General features: G+C 36.1%; 1 protein-coding gene across 2 annotated transcripts in view; it reads right to left on the bottom strand.

Moving 5' to 3' along the window:
• VAV3 (vav guanine nucleotide exchange factor 3) overlaps window positions 1-24,997 on the bottom strand; it is a 363,312-nt gene that overhangs the window by 27,048 nt on the left and 311,267 nt on the right. For both annotated transcript variants that reach the window (XM_080800645.1, XM_080800646.1), the window contains exons 21-24: window positions 14,872-14,937; window positions 9,156-9,190; window positions 2,660-2,776; window positions 1,957-2,044 (exon numbers count right to left, since the gene is read on the bottom strand). In XM_080800645.1, coding sequence (XP_080656771.1) covers window positions 1,957-2,044; window positions 2,660-2,776; window positions 9,156-9,190; window positions 14,872-14,937 — 306 coding nt within the window. The remainder of the gene's footprint in view (window positions 1-1,956; window positions 2,045-2,659; window positions 2,777-9,155; window positions 9,191-14,871; window positions 14,938-24,997) is intronic.

The raw sequence follows: 24,997 nt of genomic DNA, 5'->3' as shown, positions 1-24,997 counted from the left end.
TGAATTGATTGGCCCTTTCCAGCGACTATTCCTTTCATCCTCTTTGCTTGTCTCCTCGGATGGGAGTTCCTTTTGTTACTTTCAAAGTCGGCGAAGCTGGCAGTCATCTTTTGGCCCTACAGCACTTTTTTTTAAGTCTCACATTAACTGAAATACCGTGGAGCAGGCTCATTACCATCCACGGAAGTTCTGCTGGTGAGAGCTCAAGCCGCTGTCTCTTGCAGCGATGTGGAGACCCCCTGTGCCTGCTTTTATCAGGACTCAGCTGGGGCTGTCATTCATTATTTGTGCATCCACTTGCCACCTGCCTCCTAGGTTTTCACTTCAGGAAAAACCTCCTCAGGTCCAGCTCTCTCTGTGCACAGCCTGCTTGTTCCAACAGAACATTCAGTCGCTTCCAGCAGGAAGGCCGCCTGGATCCTGGTTACTCATTTGGCAGGACTCACATTTTCCAGGATATGATCTTGCTGCCCATCCTTAACTTTTGAATTGAGAATGTGATATTTAGGTCCAGAGAGGTTTTCTGCCTTTTCTTTCAACTCAAGATACTTCTATTTCTTTAAAACACTAATCCCTGTCTCAAAGCAGCTCTAGATTTTTAGATAAGGCTTTCAGGCTGGCCGATTTTATAAGGCTCTCTTACATTCCGTTTTAACTTTAATGTTTAACGTCTGTAAAGTGCTCTGAGATGTTTTCCGGAGGATGCAATACGTATCATTTGACTGATGGCTCAATCAATGAGTGGTCCTTCCCAATGTTCCTCAAAATACTTAAAGTGAGCTTACAAATGCATCTTGTATCTTGTGTCCAAATTCTTCATCACCTCAAGAAACTCTCAAACTTCAAAATCAGACTTGAGACCACTTTTAAAGAAACACGAACTTTTTCTTTATTGTAAGCAGTGCATATATAATGCCATATAGACCCTGTTTTTTATGACATCCATAATATGATGCACTAATAAAATTATTGAGTGCTAATTTTTTAAATTGTAAGAATAAAGTAATCTTGGTTCATTAGAAGCAACTTGGTAAGAATATACTATTTCAATTTAAATATAAAATTCCTATGAAATACCAACTGTTTGGTAAAAATGCTACCCTGTTAATACTTAACTATCCAAAATAACGAAACAGAATCATAGCACATATGATTTAAAATAGCAGAAAATACAAAAAGTTTTTCTGTTTGATATTATATTGTATTTTGCACGGAATGAACCTAGTGAGAGGTATTTTACCAGTCACAACTTTTTGGTTGTTATTAAAAATACCTTCTTCTGGAATTTGAGAGGCAGGGTGGGGCGGGGGTAGGGTCATGGGGGAAGGGAGGGAAAAAATGAAACAAGATGGGACCCAGGAGGGAGACAAACCATAAGAGACTCAATCTCAGGAAACAAACTGAAGGTTGCTGGAGGGGAGGGGTGTGGGAGGGATAGGGTAGCTGGGTGATGGACACTGGGGAGGGTATGTGCCCTGGTGAGTGCTGTGAATTGTGTAAGACTAATGATTCACAGACCTGTACCCCTGAAGCAAATAATACATTATATGTTAATAAAAAAAAATGCCTTCCTCTGTCTGCATGAGCAGTTAGAGGCAGAGGAAGGAAGAGGAGAAATGCATGTCAAAGATGTGCCCTGTGACTCAAACACAAGGCGAAACACAAATCACTGGAAGTTGACCGAATTTGTCCATTGTTCTAAGAATCATAAATCATGTGGACTCTCAAACGTTATCTAAAACTTGCAAACTGAATTTACAGTGAAAAATATGAGTAGGGCAATATAAAACTCAATCGGAATTCTTAGAATTATCAGGATTCTGCTGCAAAATTACAGGGGTCTCTTATAAACAACTTTTCAGTGCACAAATTTCTAAGAAGCGATCGAATTAAACTGACCTTTGAAATAAGAGCAAAATAAGGACCACAGATTGAAAAGAACTAATCAATGCTTACCATTAAACTTTTAAATTTTCTATTTTCTGCAATGTGAAAAAAGCCATCTCTTGTTAAAATCTTGATGTGCTTGGCTTCATTATTGTACCTGTGGGCAATGAATAACGTATGAATATAAATGTGTTTTTAATCAGTAGAAATCAATAATTACCAGAGGGCATGCCCCAATAAAATTATAGGAATTAATTCTGAAGACAAAATGTATACCTATGCCAATACACTGGTGACAGCTAATTAACAAAATATATTTACTAGATTGGTTGAAGATACAACTAATATTTGAAGTGAGAAGGGTTTTTTTTTTGGTTGGTTTTTTTTTTACTAGATTGGTCAACTACTCAACAGAGTGACCAATCACTTTGCCCAATTTATTGAGCAAATTCAGTTTGAGAATATAGAAAAACAAAATCAAATAAGACAAAATCTAGTAATATATATTTTTAGACTTAACAAGAAACACACACATCAAATCACCAAAATACAATGTTATGAAAGAAATCTAATATGCCAATTAGCGGCCTATAACACTTAATACTGTTTTTCTAACAGATATTTTCAAGTATTAATGAACTGTCTGGATAGATGCATTATTTCTGCTGCAATTAGAACCTTGGTTTTTAACATCAGTGTTATATGTGTCAGATGGTCTATGCAATTATGAAAACAGGAAATCTATTTCTGTAAAAGTACTTGTCCTACTTACTTAATGCTAATTGCATATTCTCCTGACTCTTTGGTCCTGTGCCTCACAAGGTAAGTACTATTTACCCTATTAATAAGTTCAGTTTCTGCCTGCAATCTTTCCATTGCTCCAGCATACCTGAAAGAAAGAATGACACAGAAAATCTGGGTAATATACCTGGAACAGAACCGAAGCTGAAAGTAAGTCTCTGTCAAGATTTTAATTTAGTGGCAGATCGGAGCTGTTTTTACTTCGATACTAATTACATTACTTCAAAAAATAAGGCAGAAAAATGTCCTTTGAAAAGTGAAAAGCAAAGGCTCTATAAAGCCAGTATGGTGAAGTGAACAGTGCCTAATGCATAAAAAGCACCCAGTCAAAATTTATCAAATAAATAAATGAGACAAAGAGAGGAGTGAGTAGGTATTGAGTTAGAGAGAGACTTACAGGGAGTTTGAGAACAAGAAGGAAAAAGACTTGTAAGGGAGGGACTATCACGTATAGGACATTTGCATAGAAAATGTGAAATTTTAGAGGGGAGAGTGTAGGGGGTTTAGGTGAGCCTGGTGGTGAGTATTAAGGAGGGCACATATTGCATGGAGCGCTGGGTGTGGTGCATAAACAATGAATCTTGGAAAACTGGAATAAAATAAAATTAAATTTTAAAAAAAATTTTAAAATTTAAAAAATAAAAAGTAGATATTTTCAACAATAGAATTATTCCTAAACTATCTTCACCTTAAACATACCCAAATTCCATAACATTAACAGTAATAATCAATGGCCCAAATCCAATGTTAAGATACTCTATAGTGACCCTTTCACATCAAATACATGTTTTACATTTAATGCCAAAATATAGCAGAGATTTTGGGCAATGGAAGTTAAAGGGAAAAATTGCACATCTCAAAACTCATGAATTAGTATTTCAAAACTTCACGAATTAGTATTCCAGAAAATTCTCTGATTCACACATAGACGAGGGTAATTCAGTTACCCTAGTACCCACCCTTAATTTATACTAAATACCCACTTTTAATTTATACTAAATGCTTATTTAAGATACAAAAGTTTGTTGAAGGAGGGCATGTGAAATTTCTAGCAAGTATAGAAGGAGAGGCAAGGGCATTTTATGCAGATGGTACCTTGGGATAAAAGCATTTATGATAACCTACAAACTATTAGTACCTGGGATGTTCTGATCACACTTCCATTTTATCTCTCACTAGTCTCCAACCTTCTTTCAGCTTCAGGAATTCACCAGCTTCTTTTTGGTCTTGAGAGTCTTCCCACAGACTGTTACTGCCTGTACAACACTCACCCAATCCACATACATTCCTTCACCATCACTCAAGCTTAGAGTGACCTTCTCTGACCATCTCATCTGAAGAATATTGTCCTGCATCTTACACTTCACTCCATTATTCTTATTACACTATTCTAATCTCTCCATGGCACCTACTGCAATTAGTATATAGTATATGCATTTTTGTCAAAGTAACACATGAACATAGCTTCTAAAAGTCAACTCGTGCTATAATAATAATGAAAAAGTAGCATTACCCCAGCTGTTTAGTTTTCTATCCCAAGTTCCCTTTCAAGCATTTTATCTATTTTTTTAAATCTGTGCTTGCATATTTCTAAATAATCAAACTACAATTTCTTAATTTGTTAATTTTAGATATCAGGAAGGAAAATGATTTTCTTCTCCATTCATGCTCATTCCTTCATGGTGCTTCTCCTCACTCTTGTTTCCATAATCTCTACAAAGCCAAGCCATCATCTGGCCCAGTTTTGTCACATTTTCATAGTCAAAAAACATCCGACATCCAAAAAACAATTCCTCAAGTTTTTGTTCGCTTAATCTTGTCTTGCAAATTCTCTCCAAATTCTCCAAGAGAATGATAAACCCCTGAGTAATACACTTCTCAACACCATATACTGAACCTGTCCAATTTTTTTCTATAGAGACATTCATTTCTTCCAGACCCTCTTGGTCTAGTCACTACTACTTGCTCTCTAAGCCTGCTGAATTATTATAGTCTTGGGACATCCCATTGGTTTCATTCCCTGGATTCTCTATCTCCCTCTTTATTGGTTTATTAGCTCATCCTTCAGCTTCCTATAAGTGGATACATGGGTTATAATATTCAGAAAGCCACCAAACCAGAAAAACATTTTTATTTTACTTGATATTTAATTGAGAATTTGTCTGAGTATACAATTCTAGGTGAGAAATTACTTTCCTTCTCAGATTTTGAGACATTCAAATTTTCCTCTCACTGGCAATTGAGTACCATTCTGATTCTTTGTATGTGATCTGACTTCTTTTTCCTCCCTGGAAGCTTTTAGACTCTGCTCTCTATTGTAAAATTTCATGATAACGTGCCTTCCAGTTAAATGCCATATGTTTTACTTCAATACTGTCCTGGGTTCTCAGTGGCATCTTTGATTTGGAGCCATATATCCTTCAGTTCTGGGAAATTTTTGTCTTATTTTTTTGACAATTGCTGCTCTGTTTTCTCTTTCTTGAGTTCCCACTAAACAAAGGTTGTGCCTCCTGGATCAACTGTCTAATTTCCCTATCTTTTCTTCCATATTATCAAATTATTTCTCTGATTTTCTGGAGGATTTGCTCAACTTTATTTTCCAACTCTACTATTTAATATGTAATTTAGAAGAGCTCTTTCTTGTTCTCTGATTTTCCTTTTATAAAACATCCAGCTCACTTCCATAGGTATTGTCATCTCTTAATTCTGAGAATATAAATTAAAGGCTTAAAAAGTAAATCTTTCTTCTGCTCATTCTAATGTCTGCCTTTTCCTTGTTTCTTTTCCCCATTTATTCTATTTGCTCTCTAGTTCAAGGCTTTTCTCAAATGCCTAGTTACTCTTTGTTGTCTGTTTATATTTGGGAGAGAGGCATCTCAGTGGGGGTAGGGAGCACCAAAGCAGACTCACTGGGTAGGAACATAATCATTTGGCAAGAATGTGATTCATGGGGCTGGATAATACCCAAATGATTGTCAGATTTTTTTTTTTTTTTTAACCGAGTCTATTCAGTTCCTTTAGAGAAAAATCTTCCAGATTCCTGTCTGGATGCAATGAGAGGATAGTCTGTGTGTATTAGACCCAGCTGTCACAGTATTGGAACTGAGCTATATAAAGGACCTGGGGATCATCATCAGTCAGTGTGTAGACTTTCCTTAATTTGACTACTCCACAGCATAGCATCTCCCTCAATCTCTGCTGGCATTGCTCTTTCTAAGTGTAAGCCCTACATGGCTCAGTTTTTCCACATGATAAACCTTCTAATTCCACTGTCTCCTGCTATAGTAGGGAAAAGTAAGTTGTCTGACTATTTGAAGAATGGGGTAGGAATCTTGGCATCTGCATCCTGTTCTTCATATGGATTTTCAGATAGTTCCCCAGTTTTAAGCCCCATGTCTCACCCCTGCCTGCAGCATGTGTACCTCCCCCACCCCTGCCAACACACACACACAATCAGACTACATACAAAGAATCAGAAATCAGAATGGTCTCTTTCCACCATCTTGGAACCTGTGGAGGCCTGTTGGGAAGAGGACTCCTAAATCAACAAATATGTCTGGAAGGCTGCGGTCCAAGGCTGTTTTTGCTGTCTAGAAAGTGGGGCCTCCAGAACCAGAGGAAGCACACAGCTCTTCTTAAAATTGAAGGTGTTTATGCTCAAGATGAAACTGAATTCTAGGCAGAGATGTGCTTATGTGTACAAAACAGAGAACAACACAGTGACTCTTGGTGGCAAATGGAACAAAACCAGACTAATCTGGGGAAAAGTAACTCATGCTCATGGAAACAGTGACATGGTTCGTGCCAAATTCCAAAGCAACCTTCCTACTAAAGGCATTGGCCACAGAATCCGTTCAATGCTGTACCCCTAAAGGATTTAGATTTACTGAAAAGTAAATAAATAAAGGTGTAGATTTATTCTCTTGGAAAGGAAGGGAGGGAGAGAAGGAAGGAGGGAGAGAGAGAGAGAGAGAAAGAAAGGAAATAAATCAGAATGGCATTGAGTTGGAAGATAGAAGACAATAGAGCAATGCCTGAAAATCTGAGATGCAAAATAGTTTCTCACCTAGAATTCCATACCCAGGCAAATGAAGATAATCACCTTGATTCTACCCAAGAGACAAAGTTTACCTTGTGAGAGTAACTTGTTTTTAAATGGAGATACAATGAATAGACAATGCAGTTGGTGGATATCCAACTTCTTGATGACTTGAGAACCACATGTCATCATTCAGCATCATTTTCTCTAAACAGTGTAGTATTTCCAAAACTGGAAGTTTCCATTTCTGATATTCTTGACCATTTTGTCCCCCAGCAGAAAGCATTTCCCATGAAACTGTCTGTTTAGTGTGAATAAACTAAGTTGCTCAAGAGAAAAAAAAAAGCAATTTAAAAATTTTACTATGAAATATCTTTATTTGTTCCTGTCTTCAAGGCTCTTCCCTTATCTGGACACTTTGATTTTTATCATCATTAGGAACAATACTATTCTAAGTCATATTTTCAATAGAATTTTACATATCTACAAGAGTGCATTTTAAAACAAAGTGTTCAAAAACTAATCTCCTGTACCTGGGAACCATTCAAGGCACAGGAGATTAGTTTTTTTCAGTTTATTTTTTCTTTTTCAGTTTATTTCTTTTTCTTCTTTTTATTTCTTTTTTTCTATTTTCTTTTCAGTTTATTTCATGAAATCCATGTAGTTTGTGGCATTAGTATTTATCTTTAAAATCATTACCCTTACAACTATTATGCCTAGTTAGGTGCAAAATACTAAAAGAAGAGAAGGAAGCTGATCACCACACTCTCATGATTTTATCAGCTCCTGGTGGTGTTCCCTTTGATTATCCTTGCTACCAGCTCTATTCTCCAAATTTAATTCCTGTCAAGAACATGGTTTTTAATTCCATGTGGTTCTGACCTCATATTTATCTTTAACTAAGTAAAAGTGTAGCAAAGCTTCCCAGTTCTATCAAAGCCTGCTATAATTTCTTCAGCAAGCTCAGGGAGGTCAGAGAAAGCCGGTAATACCTACAGAGGGCAGACGGGATGGTTGGGGAGAGCAAGGGGGCTGATGGGAAGAATTCCATACTTTGGAGAGTGTAGTCCTATAACAACTGGGCATTTTCTATGCTTTGGTTATAGAATACTATAACCAAATACCAAATTATATAATAACCAAATATATAATACTATATATTAGGAAATAGGAAATAATAGAAAATAATCAGAATGCTTTTTTTTTTAATTTTTTAAAAGATTTTATTTATTTGTCAGAGAGAGAGAAAAAGAATGCACACGAACGGGTGTGGCAGGCAGAGAGAGAGGGAGAAGCAGACGCCCTGCTGAACAAGGAGCCCATGTGGGGTTTAATCCCAGGACCCTGGGATCGTGACCTGAGCTGAAGGCAGATGCTTAACTGATGGAGCCACCTGGGCATCCCAAGAACACTTTAAAAATACAAGACATTTCAGGTGTTCTATCTACACCTGCAAACTAAACTAGTACTATAAACTCTCAGAATATCTCATTTATATACATATACTGATATCTAATTTGTATGCCTATACTTCTTATCTAGAAAATAAAACAGATGCAGTCCTTTTAAGAGGAGCCAAACATAAAATTCAAGGAAACAAACATCAATAAGTAAATAAGCCCATGTTTCATACTTAGAGAGGCAATATGGCAATGTACAGATGGCATAACTTGGAATCCCAGCTCTACTGCTCACTACTTGCATGGCCTTAACCTTAGTTTCCTCATCTGTAAAGATAATAACAACCTTCCTCATAGAGATGTTGCAACACAAAACGAAATAAAACGTAAAATACTAAGCACATAGTAAGCGCTTGGTATATATTAGTCATTACCATCTATGATCACCACTATTCTGGATCCTAAACAGACTTTTTCCAGTTGAAGATATCACTCCCCCTTAAACTCATCATGTCCAAAAAGTAATAATCACCATCCCCTTTGCTTCCTTATTTCTATTAGTGATAATGTTAGCCTCTAAGTGATAAGTGGGCTCCATGTAGATCCAGAACGTGAGACATGGATACATCTTGCTCCTTTCACGTTACAATTTAGGATCTACTATCCTTTCTGGGCTAATTTTTAGTTTTAGACAATGTAATCATATATTTTTTTCTCTGTTTCATGAAATCTACTCTTTCAAAATATAAGATACATATTTGCCTATGATCCATTCCTTTCTGTGACTGTTACAACTTTGAATTCAGTCAGGTGTGTGCATGCATACACACACACATACCCCCCACTCTGATGAAGTTATGGAAAGGTCAGCGATATATAAATTCATTATCGTGTTTTGTCGTATCTGAAAACACCTTTAGCCAGGACAAATAGAAATGGAAGGTGGTTTACTACCTCCATATTTAAGGCATCCTCGAGCTAAGGTTATGGTATTTCAACTTAGCTGCATAAACATTTTTAATACTTACCAGGGTTGGCAAGAATAATCTACAGGTTTGGGCACCTAGGATATAAAAAGCCAAAAAAATAGATTAAGTTTACTTAAGGGAAGCTTTTAGGAATCAATCATTAATTCAGTTGCGCTGACTCAGCTCTATAAAACCCTAAATAGCACAGTCCTGGAACTATCCATTCACCGTTTTATACAGAGTGAATCATAGTATATGTCAGATAAGTAGAAAATAATTCATTTCACTTTAATTCATTCTTTCATTCATTTTACCACCACTGTACCTCCAAGAGGAGAGATAAAAGGAAAAATATGAATTGGAAGCTTTTGGTATTTATTTTCAAGGCAGTTTAATCCTACCACAAAAAATTAAAATGAAAATGTTAGGAAACCCAAATAGCACTCTGCTTTCCCAGAAAACAGGCAAAGTAAAAATACATACTGGATGTAGACTCTTATTTTGTGTCACAAATTCTAACCTCTGATTTTGAAGTCTACCAACTGGCAAACCTTTTATTGATGAAAACTCATGGGAAATATTCATTTTTCCCTTTTCTCCTATGGAGCTTTGCAAAAGAGAACAATGTTACATTTGCTGTGCAAATAAAGAAAAAGAAAAAAATTTCTAGTTGCTGATTATAACTAGAAAATGAACAAAGCCAAAGAAGGTACACCAATATTCCAAGAATAACAAAATACATACTATTAGAGGAGAACAAAGCTTATAGATTCTTAAGGAAAGACAAGGAGTATGAATAGTTTGTTTTGTATTTAGAAATTTTCCATGAATCTCTGTTACCTTTAATTTGTAACAGAGTTCTGATCAATGTAAATACATCTCTTAGCTATGTCAGTTTTCATAATGGGCTGTTAGTATTTTGACCTTCCAGATTAATAGTTATATATAATAAAATTATCTTTCTGGTCAGAGCATCTCCAAAGTTATTAGTATTTAAATATTTTTATCTTATGGATCACATATTTAATTTCACCACCATGTAAAATCCTAATACACAGAAAATAATTTTAGAGTGTATTACACCCATTCAAATCCTGCAAATATTTTCTTATACCATTTTGTTTTCACAAATAGAAATCAATTGTCAATAATTTCTCTTTAGAAGATATACATAGGTTCAGAAATCTGATGGAAAAGTATTTCCTCCTTCCTTCTCCCACTTTGTATTCTTTAAATGCATACTTATTCCTAAATCAATCCTTCTCCCTAGAGAGCTGAAACAAAAAAGCAAACACAACACAACAAAACAAAACCAATAAGACAAAGAGGGGATAGAGAAGGGAAAAGAACTTCAACATATTCTATGTTGAAAGCTGAAAGATCCATAAAAATGAAGGGTGATAGAACATTCTAGAGCAGAACCAATATCCCAGGCTATTTCAGTCTGATGTCCTTTCAGAGCTTTCTCACTCTTTGGTGAATATATTCTGATAGGTGAAGTGCCAGGACTATCTTCTCGGCACTGATCCCTATACTGAGGGTGGGATCCTATCCTTCTCCATCTGTTATGGGCCCTCCCCACTTCTTTTTTTGGGCTTTTCTTATATAAAACAATACAGACTTTTCTTCTGTATGCTTTCCTATCTTTGACTGTGTTCTCATCTTTGATCATTTTTCCCTAATGCCTTTTTCCTGCCTTCATCACAGGCTGTTTACATTGTTAAACTTTGGCTGTAGTCACACAGTTTAAAAAAAAATATTTTACTGGATATAGAGCATGCATATAAAATAATATATGTAAGATATGTGCTTCTTCCTGAAGTACATCTTACATGAGTTAGAGCAGACAGTTAGAGGTTAAGTTTTCTGTGTTTGTTTGTCTAGAAATGTCATTACTTCATCCCTACAGAGGAAAGATAGATTTCTAAGTTGACTAATTTCCTTCCAAAACTTTGAACATATCATTCTTATTGCCTGAAATATTAAAGTTTCACACTATAGAATCTCCATTTGGTTCTTTTTAATAGTTTCTATTTCTCTGTTGAGGTTTCCTGTGCATTCATTATGAACATACTTTCCTTTATGTCCTTGAGCATAGTTATAATAGCTACTTTAAAAAATCTTTCCCTGCTAATTACATCATTTGGGACATCTCAGGGTCATTCTCCTTTGATTGCTTTTCCTTTTGAGTATAGTCTGTGTTTTCCTCCTCCTTTACATATTGAGTAGCTTTGGGTAGTATCTTGGACAATTTGAATAATATGCTGTAGAAGCTCTGAATTCCATGATGCTTCTAGAAAGAGTGTGATTTTTCTTAAAGTAGGCAGTTAACTTGGTTGAACTCCAACAGCAAACTACCTCCCCTGTGGTGAGAGGCAGATGAATTCTCAGTTTTGTTCTTTTAGCCTAAACTGAGCCACTTTGGGAGTCTGCACCCAGCAGCCAAACTGAGGCAAAGTTTACACACAGAACTTAAGGTCCCTCCCTCTCTGACACTTTCCTTTCTAAGATTTTAGGCTTCCTGCTCCACTTCAAGCTTGAAGTTTCCTTCAAGCTCCACATTCTGCTTCTTCAAGCTAGGGATACTATGAGGTTTCTCTCTGAATTTTAACTACCCTGCATGGTGCAGCCCAGTGTCTGTCCTCAGCCAGCCCCCAAACCAAGAAGCTAACCTAGAGTCATCCTCTTTCACTGAGTGTCAACTCTTCCCTTAGCCAATGCCTTCAGACTGTTGATGCTTTACTATCTTGCCCAGAGTTTGTAGCTGTTTTCTGCAGGAAGTATGATCCAATAGGGGCTACTTGGCAACTACCAGAAGTGAAAACTTTTGTTGCCTCCATTATTGCTGCTGTTTAGCTATGAGTCAAGTCATCAACTCTTTATAGGTAATCTGTATTCTCCTTAAGGTTGGTTTTAATATTTTCTCCTTGTTTTTGATGTTCTGCCATTGAAATGAACTAAAATGTGTGTAGGTGTTGATTAATTTTATACACTTTTCTTGACTCTTGAGATTAGTTTTACCATAAGTTCTGGAAAATTCTCTGCCATTATTTATTTGAAAATTGTTTTTCCACACTATCTCTCTTCTCTCCTTCAACAACATGCATTTGAACTTTATCACTTCATTCTCTTTCAGATTTCCACTTCTTAATTTCTCTGAACTACTCACTGAGAAGTTTCTTCAGATTTGTCTTCCAATTTTCTAAACAACTGTGTCTAATATGTCATGTAATGTTTTCATTAAGGTTTTCATTTCATTTACTCTGCCTGATTCTTTGTGAAATACATCCAAGAAATTTGGAAAGTGGCTTGTTCTCTTCTTAGAGTTTTATTCTTTTTTATTTCTTCAACCATATTAAATAAAAAAATTTGATCTTGGTACCTGATAATTACAATATTCGCTGTTTTTGTGTATCTAATTCTGAATTTTATTTTTTCTGCTGAACTTTGCTTAAGATGGTTTGTTTAATCATGAATGTGAAAATCCCATACTGTGATAAAGTCCCTAGGACTTTATCCATAGAAATTCTTTAAGGACTGTGCGTAATGAGGCTCCAATCCAGAGACAATCTGTATTTGTACTGGAGACACAATCAACACGGAATCATTTTAAACTGTTTCTAGCTTAGAATTATTGCAGTTACAGAGCTGGTATCAATTTCAGCCCCACTCCTTGATGGTTTTTGGATCTAAAGCTACAAATTCTTAGGGGAGATTGCTCTCTTTTTTCTTTCCAACTCAGATCCAAGATGAAGATAGACATATCTTCTGTGGAATTGCTTTCTTCCTGCTCACCCACTGAGGACTTCTGGAGTCACAAAGAGTTACCCAAGTTTGCACTGTGCTGTGGCTCCAGGCTTTGTCTCCAGTCACCATATTGCCAGAAATGAAATTGTCTCATTTATATTCCTCCTGCATTCTCCTCAGTTCTAATTTTCTAACTATATACTTCAGAACTTTTGTAAGACTGGCACAACATATATTGGAGAATAACTTTTGAGTTCAGAATGGAATATTCCACACTACTCATGGGCCCTGATAAACAATATGTCCCAGGGTCAAAGAAGACACCATCTTCCAAACTCCTTCAACATATCCTCCCTTCCAATCTCTCCATCTATTTATCTTCACTTAACTTATCCTAAACCAACAAATGAATCTATAATTTCATTAAGCACTAAAATTTTAATAACTATTTGTTAACTTTGCACTGTAAAACAATCATATTTAGTTAGTATTCATACCCATAATTATGTATTCCTTTTTAAGTCCTTACCAGCTTAAAATTCTGAACATGGTTTTCCTTCTAGTAACTAAGTCACCAAATACCATTTGCTGTAAGCTGATATAATTAGTATCTACTACTGTTAATTACCTAGGTTCAGCTAGGAAATTTTGCTTCCTTTTTCATACCTTTGTTCATTCATACAAACAATTGTATTAAATACCTGCCATGTGCCAGAATTTTCCTAAAATAAAACTTCAAATGTACATTTTATGCCATATTCAAGAGGCTATAAAAAGATAACATAACTTGATATATGAAATGTTTAATGTTCTTCATTTGATGTCTTTTGGTTCCCAAACATCTTAATATTAGAATGTATAATCTCCTGCTTCCTGCCTACATATGAATATCATTGTTTTAAGCATAGGGAGCCTGAATCTTGTTCATACAAATTACAGAAAACTAACTAAAAACTCATTTTGCTTACATAATTAAATAAGAGTGGTATCAAGGTTCAACAATTTTCTAAGATTATTAGATAAGAACATGTGACATTAGATCACAGAACCAATAGAACAGCAAATTCTTTTTGATTCCCTTTGCTTCTAAAATTAATGAAGCTGGAATGAGTATGGTAAATTAATTTACAGACTACATTCTAAAATCAAGGATGGCAGACATTTATAATATTGAAAGGATGAATTGAATTGAAAGGATTGAAAAGGATTGAAGAGGATGCCCAGTTTGTAAATCTAAGGAAGAAGTAAAATATAGGAGTTTTGTGGTGGTTGTTTTTTTTTTAACCATCAACTCTACTATATTAGTAAAGGAATTTCATTTACTTCAAATCAAGAACTTCAAAAGTTTCATAGAAAAATCTACCCTAAACATCAACTTACGATAAAATAATGTCACCTTAAACAGAGATTTATAAATCTAATAAAACATCAGAAAGTACATTTTATGTTATATTCATCCATAACGTTTGAGTGAATGCTCATTCTTTCTCCTTGTATCTATCTAATGTGTTTGATGTTTTCAGAAAATGTCATTATGACATTAAATAGTAATGACAAACTAAAGCACAGAAAAATGTATTTCGAGATTTGGTTGAAGGATTTGTGGACTTCATGCTATTTCGCTTTCACATATTCCAGGGGAAGTATAATATTTCTCTATAGCCCTAAATGACTAGGAATAGATTAGAACCTACCAGTCTCACCTCCATGGGAAAAGGGGAAATTGCACCTAATCTGTAGCTTTGATTTATTCCTTTTAACATCTTGTAGACAATTTAATTTTGTAAATTCTACTAAGCTGAATTTTCTCCTTGCATGTATCAATTAAAACTATTTTCTGACAATGGAATCATGAAGATTTTAGAATTACAGTAACATTGACCATGTATTTCAACTTGAAATTATATGATCCCTCCAGAAAGCATTAATAAAATTATTGAGTGATAAGACCATATCCTTTGTACATTCTTGCACAATTCATTACAGCATCAAAACCAGGAAAAAATGGAAAGAAAATACTCATACTTACACATGGGCAAGGCTTAACAGCATCACTTGGAAAAAATCCAACTTCTCCAGATGCTAAATTTCTACCCTAAATTAGGAAAAAACAAATATCAGTTTTGAGAACCCATTTACCACAAATGATAATCTCATAATGCTTTGTACATAGTGTTGTTAATCAGGATCCGCAGAATTATTTACATGTTTTATCCAGTCCTAAACATTAACTTACTATGGTTGAGGAAAGAAAGCAGAAGCAAAGAGGTTTTAAAATTATTAAACTTTACGTGTTGTTTCAGATGACAATTATAAAAGAAGGATTCAAGTTTGACTTCCCAAACTACCATTCCATCTTGTTAACTTTATATCCCTCCATCCAATATAGAGATAACAGCGTATTTAATCTTTCTCTTTTATGTTCACTAATACAAGTAGATACATTGGTTTTGTGCAGGCTCACCATTAGAAATGTGATTTAAATGGTTACTATTTGCATCTTTAAGAGAACTCATAAGAACATTCCTCCAACAAGACAGGAGACATTTCAAGACTTGTGGAAATGGAAAACAACATGATGATGTTTTAAATAGTTTTCAGATTTAGGAGAAATGACAGGGTGCTGATCAAGTAAAGACAGTTAAGATGTTGGAGGAAAGGATTGTAAGTTAAAATGACATTGTAAGTGAGAAGAGAGGGAAGAAATTAGCACATTTTTAGGAAAACCTAAACACCAAATGGACAAAAAAATAAGAATTTATTCTTGGAGACCTTTGAACAAATTCTTCTTAAAACAAAACAAAACAAAACAAAACAAAAAAACCTCATCAGGGAATGTAAATTGATACAGCCACTGCAGAAAACAGTATTGAGTTTCCTCAAAAGATTAAATAATACAAGTACCATATGATCCAGTTATTTCACTACTAGTACTCGCACAAAGAAAACAAAAACACAAATTCAAAAAGATACATGTGCCCCTATGTTTATTGCAGCATTATTTACAATAGCCAAGCTATGGAAGCAACCCAAGTGTCCACTGACAGATGACTGGATAAAGAAGATGTGGTATATGCATACAATGAAATAGTACTCAGTCATAAGAATGGATGCGATCTTGCCATCTGTGACAGCATGGATGGGTCCAGAGGGTATTATGCTAGATGAAAAAAGTCATACAGAGAAAAACAAATACCATATGATTTCACGTGTATGCAGAATCTAAAAAAGCAAGTGAAAAAACAAAAAGCAGAAACAGACCCATAAATACAGAGAACAAACTGGTCATTCCCAAAGGGAAGAGAGTTGAGGGGATGAATGAAAGGGGTGACAGGTAGTGGGAGATACAGACTTCCAGTTATGGAAAGAATAAGTCATCAGAATAAAAGGTACAGGGAATTTAGGTACAGAATAAAAGCAGAGGGAATAGTCAACAGTATTGTAATAGTGTTGTATGGTGATGGATGGCAGCTACACTTTTGGTGAGCACAGCATAACATATGTACCTGTCCAATCACTATGCTGCATACCTGAAACAATGTAACATTCTGTTTTACTTCAAACATACACAAAACCTTATGACACTATGACACTAACCCTACAATTATTTCCCTTTTGCAAAAAGACAAACTATACTCAAAACACACTACAGCAATTAGAACGTGTAATTAAAAAGTTCTTATGACTTCTTCTTGTCCAAAAATTGGGTTTATTTTTATTTGTTATTTAACCATTGCTTCCTCTCAGTAGCTAAGATGAGTAAATAGCATTATGACTGGATATTACATGCTCAATTATTTTTGACAAAGAAAAGTAACAAAAAAAAATGTTCAGCAAATATTTCCCTCTTGAAACAGCATCCTTTTGTGCCCATGGAGCTTAGCTATGAGTTTGTGGAGAAAATTTTATAAAGTGGGAATCCAGAATTAAAGGACGAGGAGGAAAAAGAAAAGAAGGAGGGGAAAAGGGAAGAGGCGGGAGAGGTATGGGAAAGAGAGAGAGGAAGTGTAACAGGAAAGGGGGAAGGGTTAGAGGAAGGTAAAAAGAACAGAAAAGAGAAGAGGAAAGGTGGGATTCAGACAGAGGGAAAGCAAATAACCAAGCATGGACAAGATGTTCATTTGGGCAAGGTTCAAGAACTGTATCGCACTTGCGTATCAGGAAAAAGGTAAATGAACAAGTAGAAGATGCATTTATTCAACAAATACAGTATCTAATATTAATTTGGTTAAACACTTAGGAAAATGCAAGAATTCAGAAATCATTTCCTGTCTCCCCCCAATCTTCTCAGAATGAAGATACATATACACATAATTTTAATACATAGTGAAAAGAGCTAAATATTGTTGGGTGCAGAGGAGAGGCTATGGAAATTGGAAAGATATTTTCAGTATTAGGGGTTTGCCTGAAAGCTACATGGCGGGGGGGGGGGGCACGTGAATATAAAATGTGTGGGGTGTGAACATATAGAAATGGAAATGGAGGAGAACATTTTGAAAACAAAATAAAGCATGAGAAAGGGACAGGGGTATAAAAATACAGGTTGTGCATAGGAAACACAAGTAGAGTCTAATAATGGCTTATACTTAGTGCATGCTTACTCTATACACCACTCTGAGCATTTCATAATCTTTACAATGATCCTTTGTGGTAGGCCCAATTACTATGCCCATTTTATAGGTGAGGAAAATGAGGCATAGAGAAGTTAAATGATCACCCCATGATCACAGAGCCAGCAAGTGACATAACCAGAATTCAAATTCAGATGTTATAACTTCAGAGCTTGGTACTGCCTCTCTGCACAAGCATTAGACTCATAGAGGAGGACGGAGGGACATGGAGCTAAAAGGTGGCAGGGAACCAGTGTGACTGAGACATTTGAATTTATCAGTGGTGAGGGGGTTTCAGTGATGTAGTTATGTGCTTTAGAAGAAGGAAACGGACATCAGTGTGCAAGATGGCTTGTAGATGGGCATGGTGTGGTAGGTGAGAGTATCATTAGAGAACTATATCACAGTAAGGGAGGAGGGGAAACTGGTACTAGAGATATTGTGGCACTAGAGTCTACAGGGCTTGCCTGGGGAGTGGGTGAAGAGGAGACCACGGGAGTTAAAGACTTGAGTCAAACTGCCAAGGATGGAGGTGATTACATAAGCCACCCAAACAGATAACCCGGTTGTAGATGACAATTATACAGAGGGGAACCATAAAGTCAATGGACCAAGACTATCATGGAAAAAAATGTATACAGAAGATAAAAGAGCTTATAGGAATTAGTCTAACTAGGAGGCAGGAAGGATGTAACAGAGGGAGGAGAGTCACAGATTGGAGGGTGATGAGAACACAGTAGCCATAAGGCTGGAATGAAGTGTTCGTCTCATTCAACTGCATTCTCAGAGTGCCTTATTTATTTTAAGCATGACCTTGAGGTACAAGAAAATAAGCAGGATATTTGGGGACTGCATGCCTAGCCAGACCTTTTTACATGACTGCACTGCACTGCTACTTTAGTACAACATGTACGGGTATGTGGGGGGAGCCCTACACCAAAGAAGCCTCAGAAGAGGAAAAGACAAGGGTGACTGTTTTTAAAAAGTAAAATCAGACCTCTGTAAAGGCAACAAATCTAAATGCAGGGGAGAGGCCAGAGATAGAGCTCTATGATGGTCCTTCAAAACTAGAGCTGAAGATAAAAATCAGGAAGCTGGAAGATTACAGCTATAAGAATGGTGAACTGTCGATTCACATTAGTCAGAAAAAGAGCACATGGTCTTCATCTACGGCAAGCAGCGTTCAAGAGAAGCAGTGATAGCTCGTCACAGGCATTTGACCAGCGCCTAGAACCAAACCGACACAGGGTCCGTCGTACAGATTGATCCTCTCATTTATTCCTCCCCCAAAGCTTGGCTCACACATTCCTACTCTCTCATCTCTTCTATAAAAACATCTTCACTCTGCAGGCGCAAGTTAATCTCACCCTGTCCTCTTCTGACACTTTTCCAGATTGTTTGTAGTACACTGTATCGTGGAGGTCGTTATTGGTCTACACGGTCTTCTCCTTTACTGGACTGAATTCTTTGAATCCAGAACCATGTCAGTTTTTACAAGAGAATGCAAATACGGAGTGACTATTTCATAAATGTTTGCAATTTGAGGGATTTCTCAACCTGAGAGTCCCATTTAGTGAGTAGCATGACCTTAAGTTCCTCTGAACTGAAAAGAAAAATATACCACACTTTGTTTTCACACAGTCAAGCACTGAGAAATATTAAATGTTTCTACATATGAAAATATTCTTACAGTGGCACTGCTTGACCTATCTCTGATGTTTTATAGAAGAAAGCAGCGTGTTGAAGAAGGCAATGCATGAAACAGAGAGAAAGGACGTGAGAACACAAATGTAAGACTAGGAGACACATTAATGAATTTTGTAACTTCTGAAGGTGTATGGACAGGCTCAGCTTTTTTTTGGGGGGGGGGGGTCATTCTTCCTTTATAGAACCAAGATTCCACCTGAAAGGCATGAATGGGAACTGTCCTAGACATTAGAGGAAGGGTCATGGTCATGTAAGAAATATCCTAAAACTAGGGTAAACATGCAATTTTCTGTCCAAACCAGGATCTTTTGAGAGGAAAGGGTAGTGATTAATAACTATGCCAGGACAAAAGGGATAAATTGGGAGAGTTAGGGGTAAACCAGGACATACAGTTACTGTATCAGAAACCATTTTGGTCTTTTTCCCTGCATTTCAAGAACACTACTGGAGTTTTCTCAGGAGAGGGAAATTTTCTCTCAACAGAGTACCAAGGTCATTCTGAATTGTTTTTTCCTCAATGAAATGCCTTAGCAGTGCAGGTTACATTTCTTTAATGGTCTTAGACATCCCTTAGATAACAAAGAGGTGAGAGATAATTTAACATATCTTAACAGATGAATAAAGCTGCATTTCCTCACTCATTCCTAGGAGATGTCAGTTTTAGCTATGGGAGAGAATACGTGCTGTATTCAATGATTTTCCACTTATTAAGGTAATAAGCATCCTACACCATTTGGAAGATTAAAAAACAAAGTAATGTGTAGGAGGAGTGTCTTTGCTTCCCTGGTGGATGTGTGTGGGATGTACATTGATAATTCATTAATGCTAATGGGTGGAGCAGCTGTCAGTCCCCTACGCGTGGATGGAACAGCAGACTGTAGCTACGAAATAAGCCATTTGCAAAGCCAGTGATTTTGTGCACTTTATGTGATGATCTATCTATGAAATTTTTACTAACTTTGATAGAGGCATGCAGCTGAATTTTCTTCCTCTTTGCATTCCTGTGTGGGCAGTGTATTGTGGGTCAAATAATCAACGTGTTGTTCCTTTTATGCCCCTTACAAATGCCAGAGATAAAAAATCTTATTTTCTAGTTAGCCCCCTGTCTAATATTGGTTCTTGAGAGTCCCTTAACATCTTCAAGGTCAATTTGAAAACATTCCTCTTTCAGAGTTACATGTCATCTGGTGTACCGTAGAGTTCTATCTTTATATGCATTTATTCTGCAGAGCATTCTCTCTATTATGCGAGGAGACTTTTGTAAATCTAACGGTCCCGGTTGATTCATTCTGATGAAAATATTTTCTTTGGAAAGTCTCTGAGAAAATAAGTTATGGACTATCTATGGTAAGAAAAGATGCACCTTTATAATTTTCATTAACTAAAGTAGAGCAGATACAAAGCAAAATAATATTAAATAATAATTCATAAAATAATAACATCTTCTGTCCTGAAAAGCAAGTTGCTCCCTGTAGAAAAATGTATCAAACTAAAATTATTGATAACTTTCTCTGAAATTCCTGAACATCATAAATATAAATGCATATTCAGACACTTCCTTATTTCTAACTGATCTTAGATTATAACTGTTTTTCATTTTTCCCTAATAAGAATCCATAGTAAACCGTAATGAATTAAAACTACATTAATTTTGATGGTAGAAATGATATTTATGATCTACCAATACAGAGAAAAACATTAATGGGTGCTAGCACAGCAGAGCTGAAACTGCTTTTTCAAAACTCATAGACAAGGATGGCTTAAAATGACAGAGGATATCCTCCAAAAATCTTAATCGTAAATTGCTTGGCTCCTAACTTTGCAAAAAGGAGAAAGAATTGCTTTAAGAAAAATACAGAGTGTCTTTTCCCTGTGGCTCATTTATCCCCTTAATACCACCTGGATTGGAGGTTTAATGCACTCCTGGAATAGCACTGAACAATTTGAAACAGATGTGGAAAGCTGAATTTAAAAAGGACAGATTAATGGTTATTTATGAAAGATTGGAAATTTTCCCAAGTTACAATGCCCTAAACACTTACAACGTATGCATGAAGGTGCTGTGGAGATTACTAAGCAATTTATCACACATGGGTAATGGCCAGAGCAACTGTCACCATACCCAGTCCTCTCTCACTGTCAGAAATGTACAGTCTGGGTATGGAAGGGAAGAAGACATACAGGGTAGGCATGAATTATGGGAATCTAGGCAAATATACAAATTAGTTTACTGACCAGATGGATGGATGGATGATGGATAGCTTGTACCAAGCACTATTTTTGGAATTATTCTGACAGGCTTTGTGATCACGTGCAATAGAATCAAAGGACTGGAAAAGGAGAGAAGACCAGGACAAAGACCCTAACTGAAATCAACCTTTGATAAGGAGCCATCTGTGATCCTAGCTGCTACCATACTATAACCATTGTTAGCAGTTAAATATACATCAGTACTAGTTCTTGGATAACTCAGAAAAATCACTACCATTCAGTAGGGATGTGGCTTTGGGAGAGCTCATTCTCTTTCCAGTTCTGCTATTAAAAAAAACTATACCCTTAGGCAAATCTCCATGGTAAAACAAGAATGATGACAAGGTCTGCCACATATGCCTCACTAGGGTAATACAAAGATCAAAGAATTAACTTGTCTGAAAACACTTAATGACTGCTAAAAATAACTATTTTTCTATTTTTTCCACAATACTGCTTTTTGATTATTTCCAATCAATTTTCTCACTTTTAATTTTTTTTTTGGCTATTCATGTATTATTAAAATAGAAATACCTAGCCCGGTAATAATCCCACCATCCTCCTTATATTTAGACAAGTCTGCTAAACCAGAAGTAACATAGACTCCTGTATAACTTTCACCTGAACAAAAAATACTGTATTCAGATAGTCCATTTCCTTATCTCGAATGTGCTAATGTTTTCATGCAAGTACACACTTCTTTGGTCATTGCTTCTTGTATGACGAGCATTTTTCCACGAGTGAACAACTTGAAAATTTGTCAAGCGTAACTGCATAAGGTTCTACCTAATGGTCATTACAATGAATTCCAAAATATTCACGCAAACATACAAAAGAACAAAAACATAGCCAAACACTTTTACCATTTATTAGTCAAAGAGAATAGCATTTTTAACTTTTGTCCAATGCATAAACCCTAAGGGTTTTCAAAAGACAATAAAATTCATATTCCTAACCTAGTTCGTTCATAGTTAAGTGGCTGTCATAGGCTCAGAATTCTGAATAAATTTAAAAAACTTGTATTTTGGATCTTTGAAATGTATCTTTGATTTATAAGGGCTTATAATTGCATCAAGTCATCAAAACATATGACTAAAGCTTCGATATTTGATGGCTTTTTGAATGCACACAAGATTGTTTGTGTTTACTACATCGCTGAGATTTTGGCAGAAAGAAATGTCAAACCCCCCCCCAAAAAAAAACAAAACCCTAAAAGTTGTGAAATGTGCACTAAGAGAAACCCACTAAAAAGTCATAAGCTATATTTCTACACTTGTTATTTGTGAGATGAATATAATAGCAGAATGAGACTTTGTAGAACATTTTTCTTATTATCCAAAAAATGTATTCTGTGGGGTTCCTGGACTTCTCTAGCAGGGAAGGGGACTCTAGTTTTTCATGTCCTGAGGCTTTTTCTCTAAAGTTTCACTAGGTAAGATATTGTATGTGATGTAATCCTGAATCAAAATTTAATAACTATGTTTCTGGTGAAGGAAAGAAGAGCGTAACTTTGATGAAAGAAAAAAAAAATTAGCAAGCAAAAACCAATCTGAATGTAGGTAGGCCAAATCCCAAGTGGTTACTTACTACAAAATCTGGAAAGAACAAGGATCTACCACTCTTGGAAGAAATTCTATTTAGGGAGAGGCCATATAACCCAAAAAGTAAACCAGGCTTAACAGAGGTCCAAAATATAGAAATTCGTTTTTCTAATCCTGGCAGACAACTAATGGATGTTTTCCTATCCTTGGTGATTTTAATCTTAAGTAATCACAAGTGAAATATCCTGAATAATGGCACCATACACATCAAATGCTCATGGCAGCATTAGATGTTTTTAAAGAATTTACTTTTCTACTAAGAACAAAATCACTGCTTTAATGAAAAGTATATTGACTACCTGATATGTATGAGGGATTGTGTTACATACTAGGGGATTAAAAATGACTAAACATAGTTATCACCTTCAAGGATCTTATTCAGATGATGTCGGTTCCTTAATTAGCTTTTGCTTTGGTCATTTTCATAGATTTTTGCAGAATTTTGGACTAGAGAAAAAAACCTAGGAGGTAACAGTTTGATATGGATAGACAGTCAGGAGTCTGATGTTCTCTTCCTGTCTTTCTAATCCTTGAGTAAGTCATTTAACCATGAAATGACAGGGTTTGACCCAAGGATTTTTTTCTTTTCTTTTTTTTTTTTTTTTTTTGACTCAAGAATTTCTCTTTTACCACTGTTCTTTGCTTACATGAGCCCTTTTCTTAAATCCCTACAGTTCTCCTCTCTGTTACTGTTACTAAGAAGTATCTGATCCACAAATTCTTAATTAGGGATATTACGTGTCAGTAATTGAATCTGGTTGCACTTATTTATAGAAGATAAAGACATTTCAGGTCCTAAATGACTTTCATTTTACCTCAGTGTGAAGTCCTCTATTCTCCAGGGTATACAGGATTGACTTGTTAGAAATGACATTCCTTCATTCATTCTTCAGGAATTCCAATTACTATGAATAATTAAAATCCAATATATGTTATAACCTGAGAAATTATTTGGACCCAAGTCTCGAGGGCACAGGCCTGTGCACTCTACTGAAATCCCTTGTGGTGTCAAATCAACAGCCATATCACAGATGTAATTGCGGATCGGTGGTCCACTGAAGGTATTTTGTGACTGACACGCCCTTGTAGTAATTATGGCAGAATGCGGCTTCTATGGTAATGAAATAACAGAAGAAAATATACCACAACAGAATTCCTCAGAACTATCCCCTTAATAATGTTGCTTTCTATTGGGAAAAAAAAGACTTCACTGTCTAAACTTCTCCTTAGACAGCGGTGTTCTCCCCTAGGGACGTTATAACCTACATTTTGCCCTGTACCAAACAAAGGAAAAATACAAGTGAAGAGCTGTTAACCAAAAATGCCCATCTTGAGAGTTAACAGTTAGGACCTCACCCACTTTGTCGGAGGCTTGCCAATTCCCACAATACAGTCTGTACACTTGGAAACATTCCTGCAAACTCAGTTTATGATCTATTCAATCAAAGCCAGCTGGCAATCACCCAGGGAGAATGTTTCTTACGGGCCTTCACTAATGTCTATTATCGTCTGTAATCATCTCTCCCGGGCTTCTCCTGTTCTATTATAGTCAGGCTCTGCCTTTTTCTTCTTCCCTGTAATTAGGGACCCTGATTTAATGCAATATTTTGAGGTAAACACCTGTCAAAATAAAGGTCTCATGATTACATGACGTACTATTACCACATAAGCTGTACTATTTTCACGTGGCTTTTTACCACCACATCCACAATTTCAATTCTGCCGTGGCTTCTCCTAACTTTATCCAAGGGATGGGCAAGTGGTGAGAGGCAGTTAAGAAGCAAAGTCAAGGTCAACTGAGGAAGACCTTGAAACTATGCTCCAGCACTGCCTATAACGGTATCCCTGCCATGACAAAAATCAAGTTTGGGATTTCACAAAGAAATGCTCTGGAGCAGGCATCTGAATGGGGAAAAACACAGTTCCCAGAGATGTTTATTCTATGGTTTATAATGCCAAAGCAACGAGCCTTTTGGTGTCAAGAATC

Source organism: Martes martes (assembly GCF_963455335.1).
Source record: "Martes martes genome assembly, chromosome: 4".
In the NCBI taxonomy this organism is placed as follows: Eukaryota; Metazoa; Chordata; class Mammalia; order Carnivora; family Mustelidae; genus Martes; species Martes martes.
Note: the sequence above shows the minus strand (reverse complement) of the source record. Positions and strands in the feature narration are given on the sequence as shown.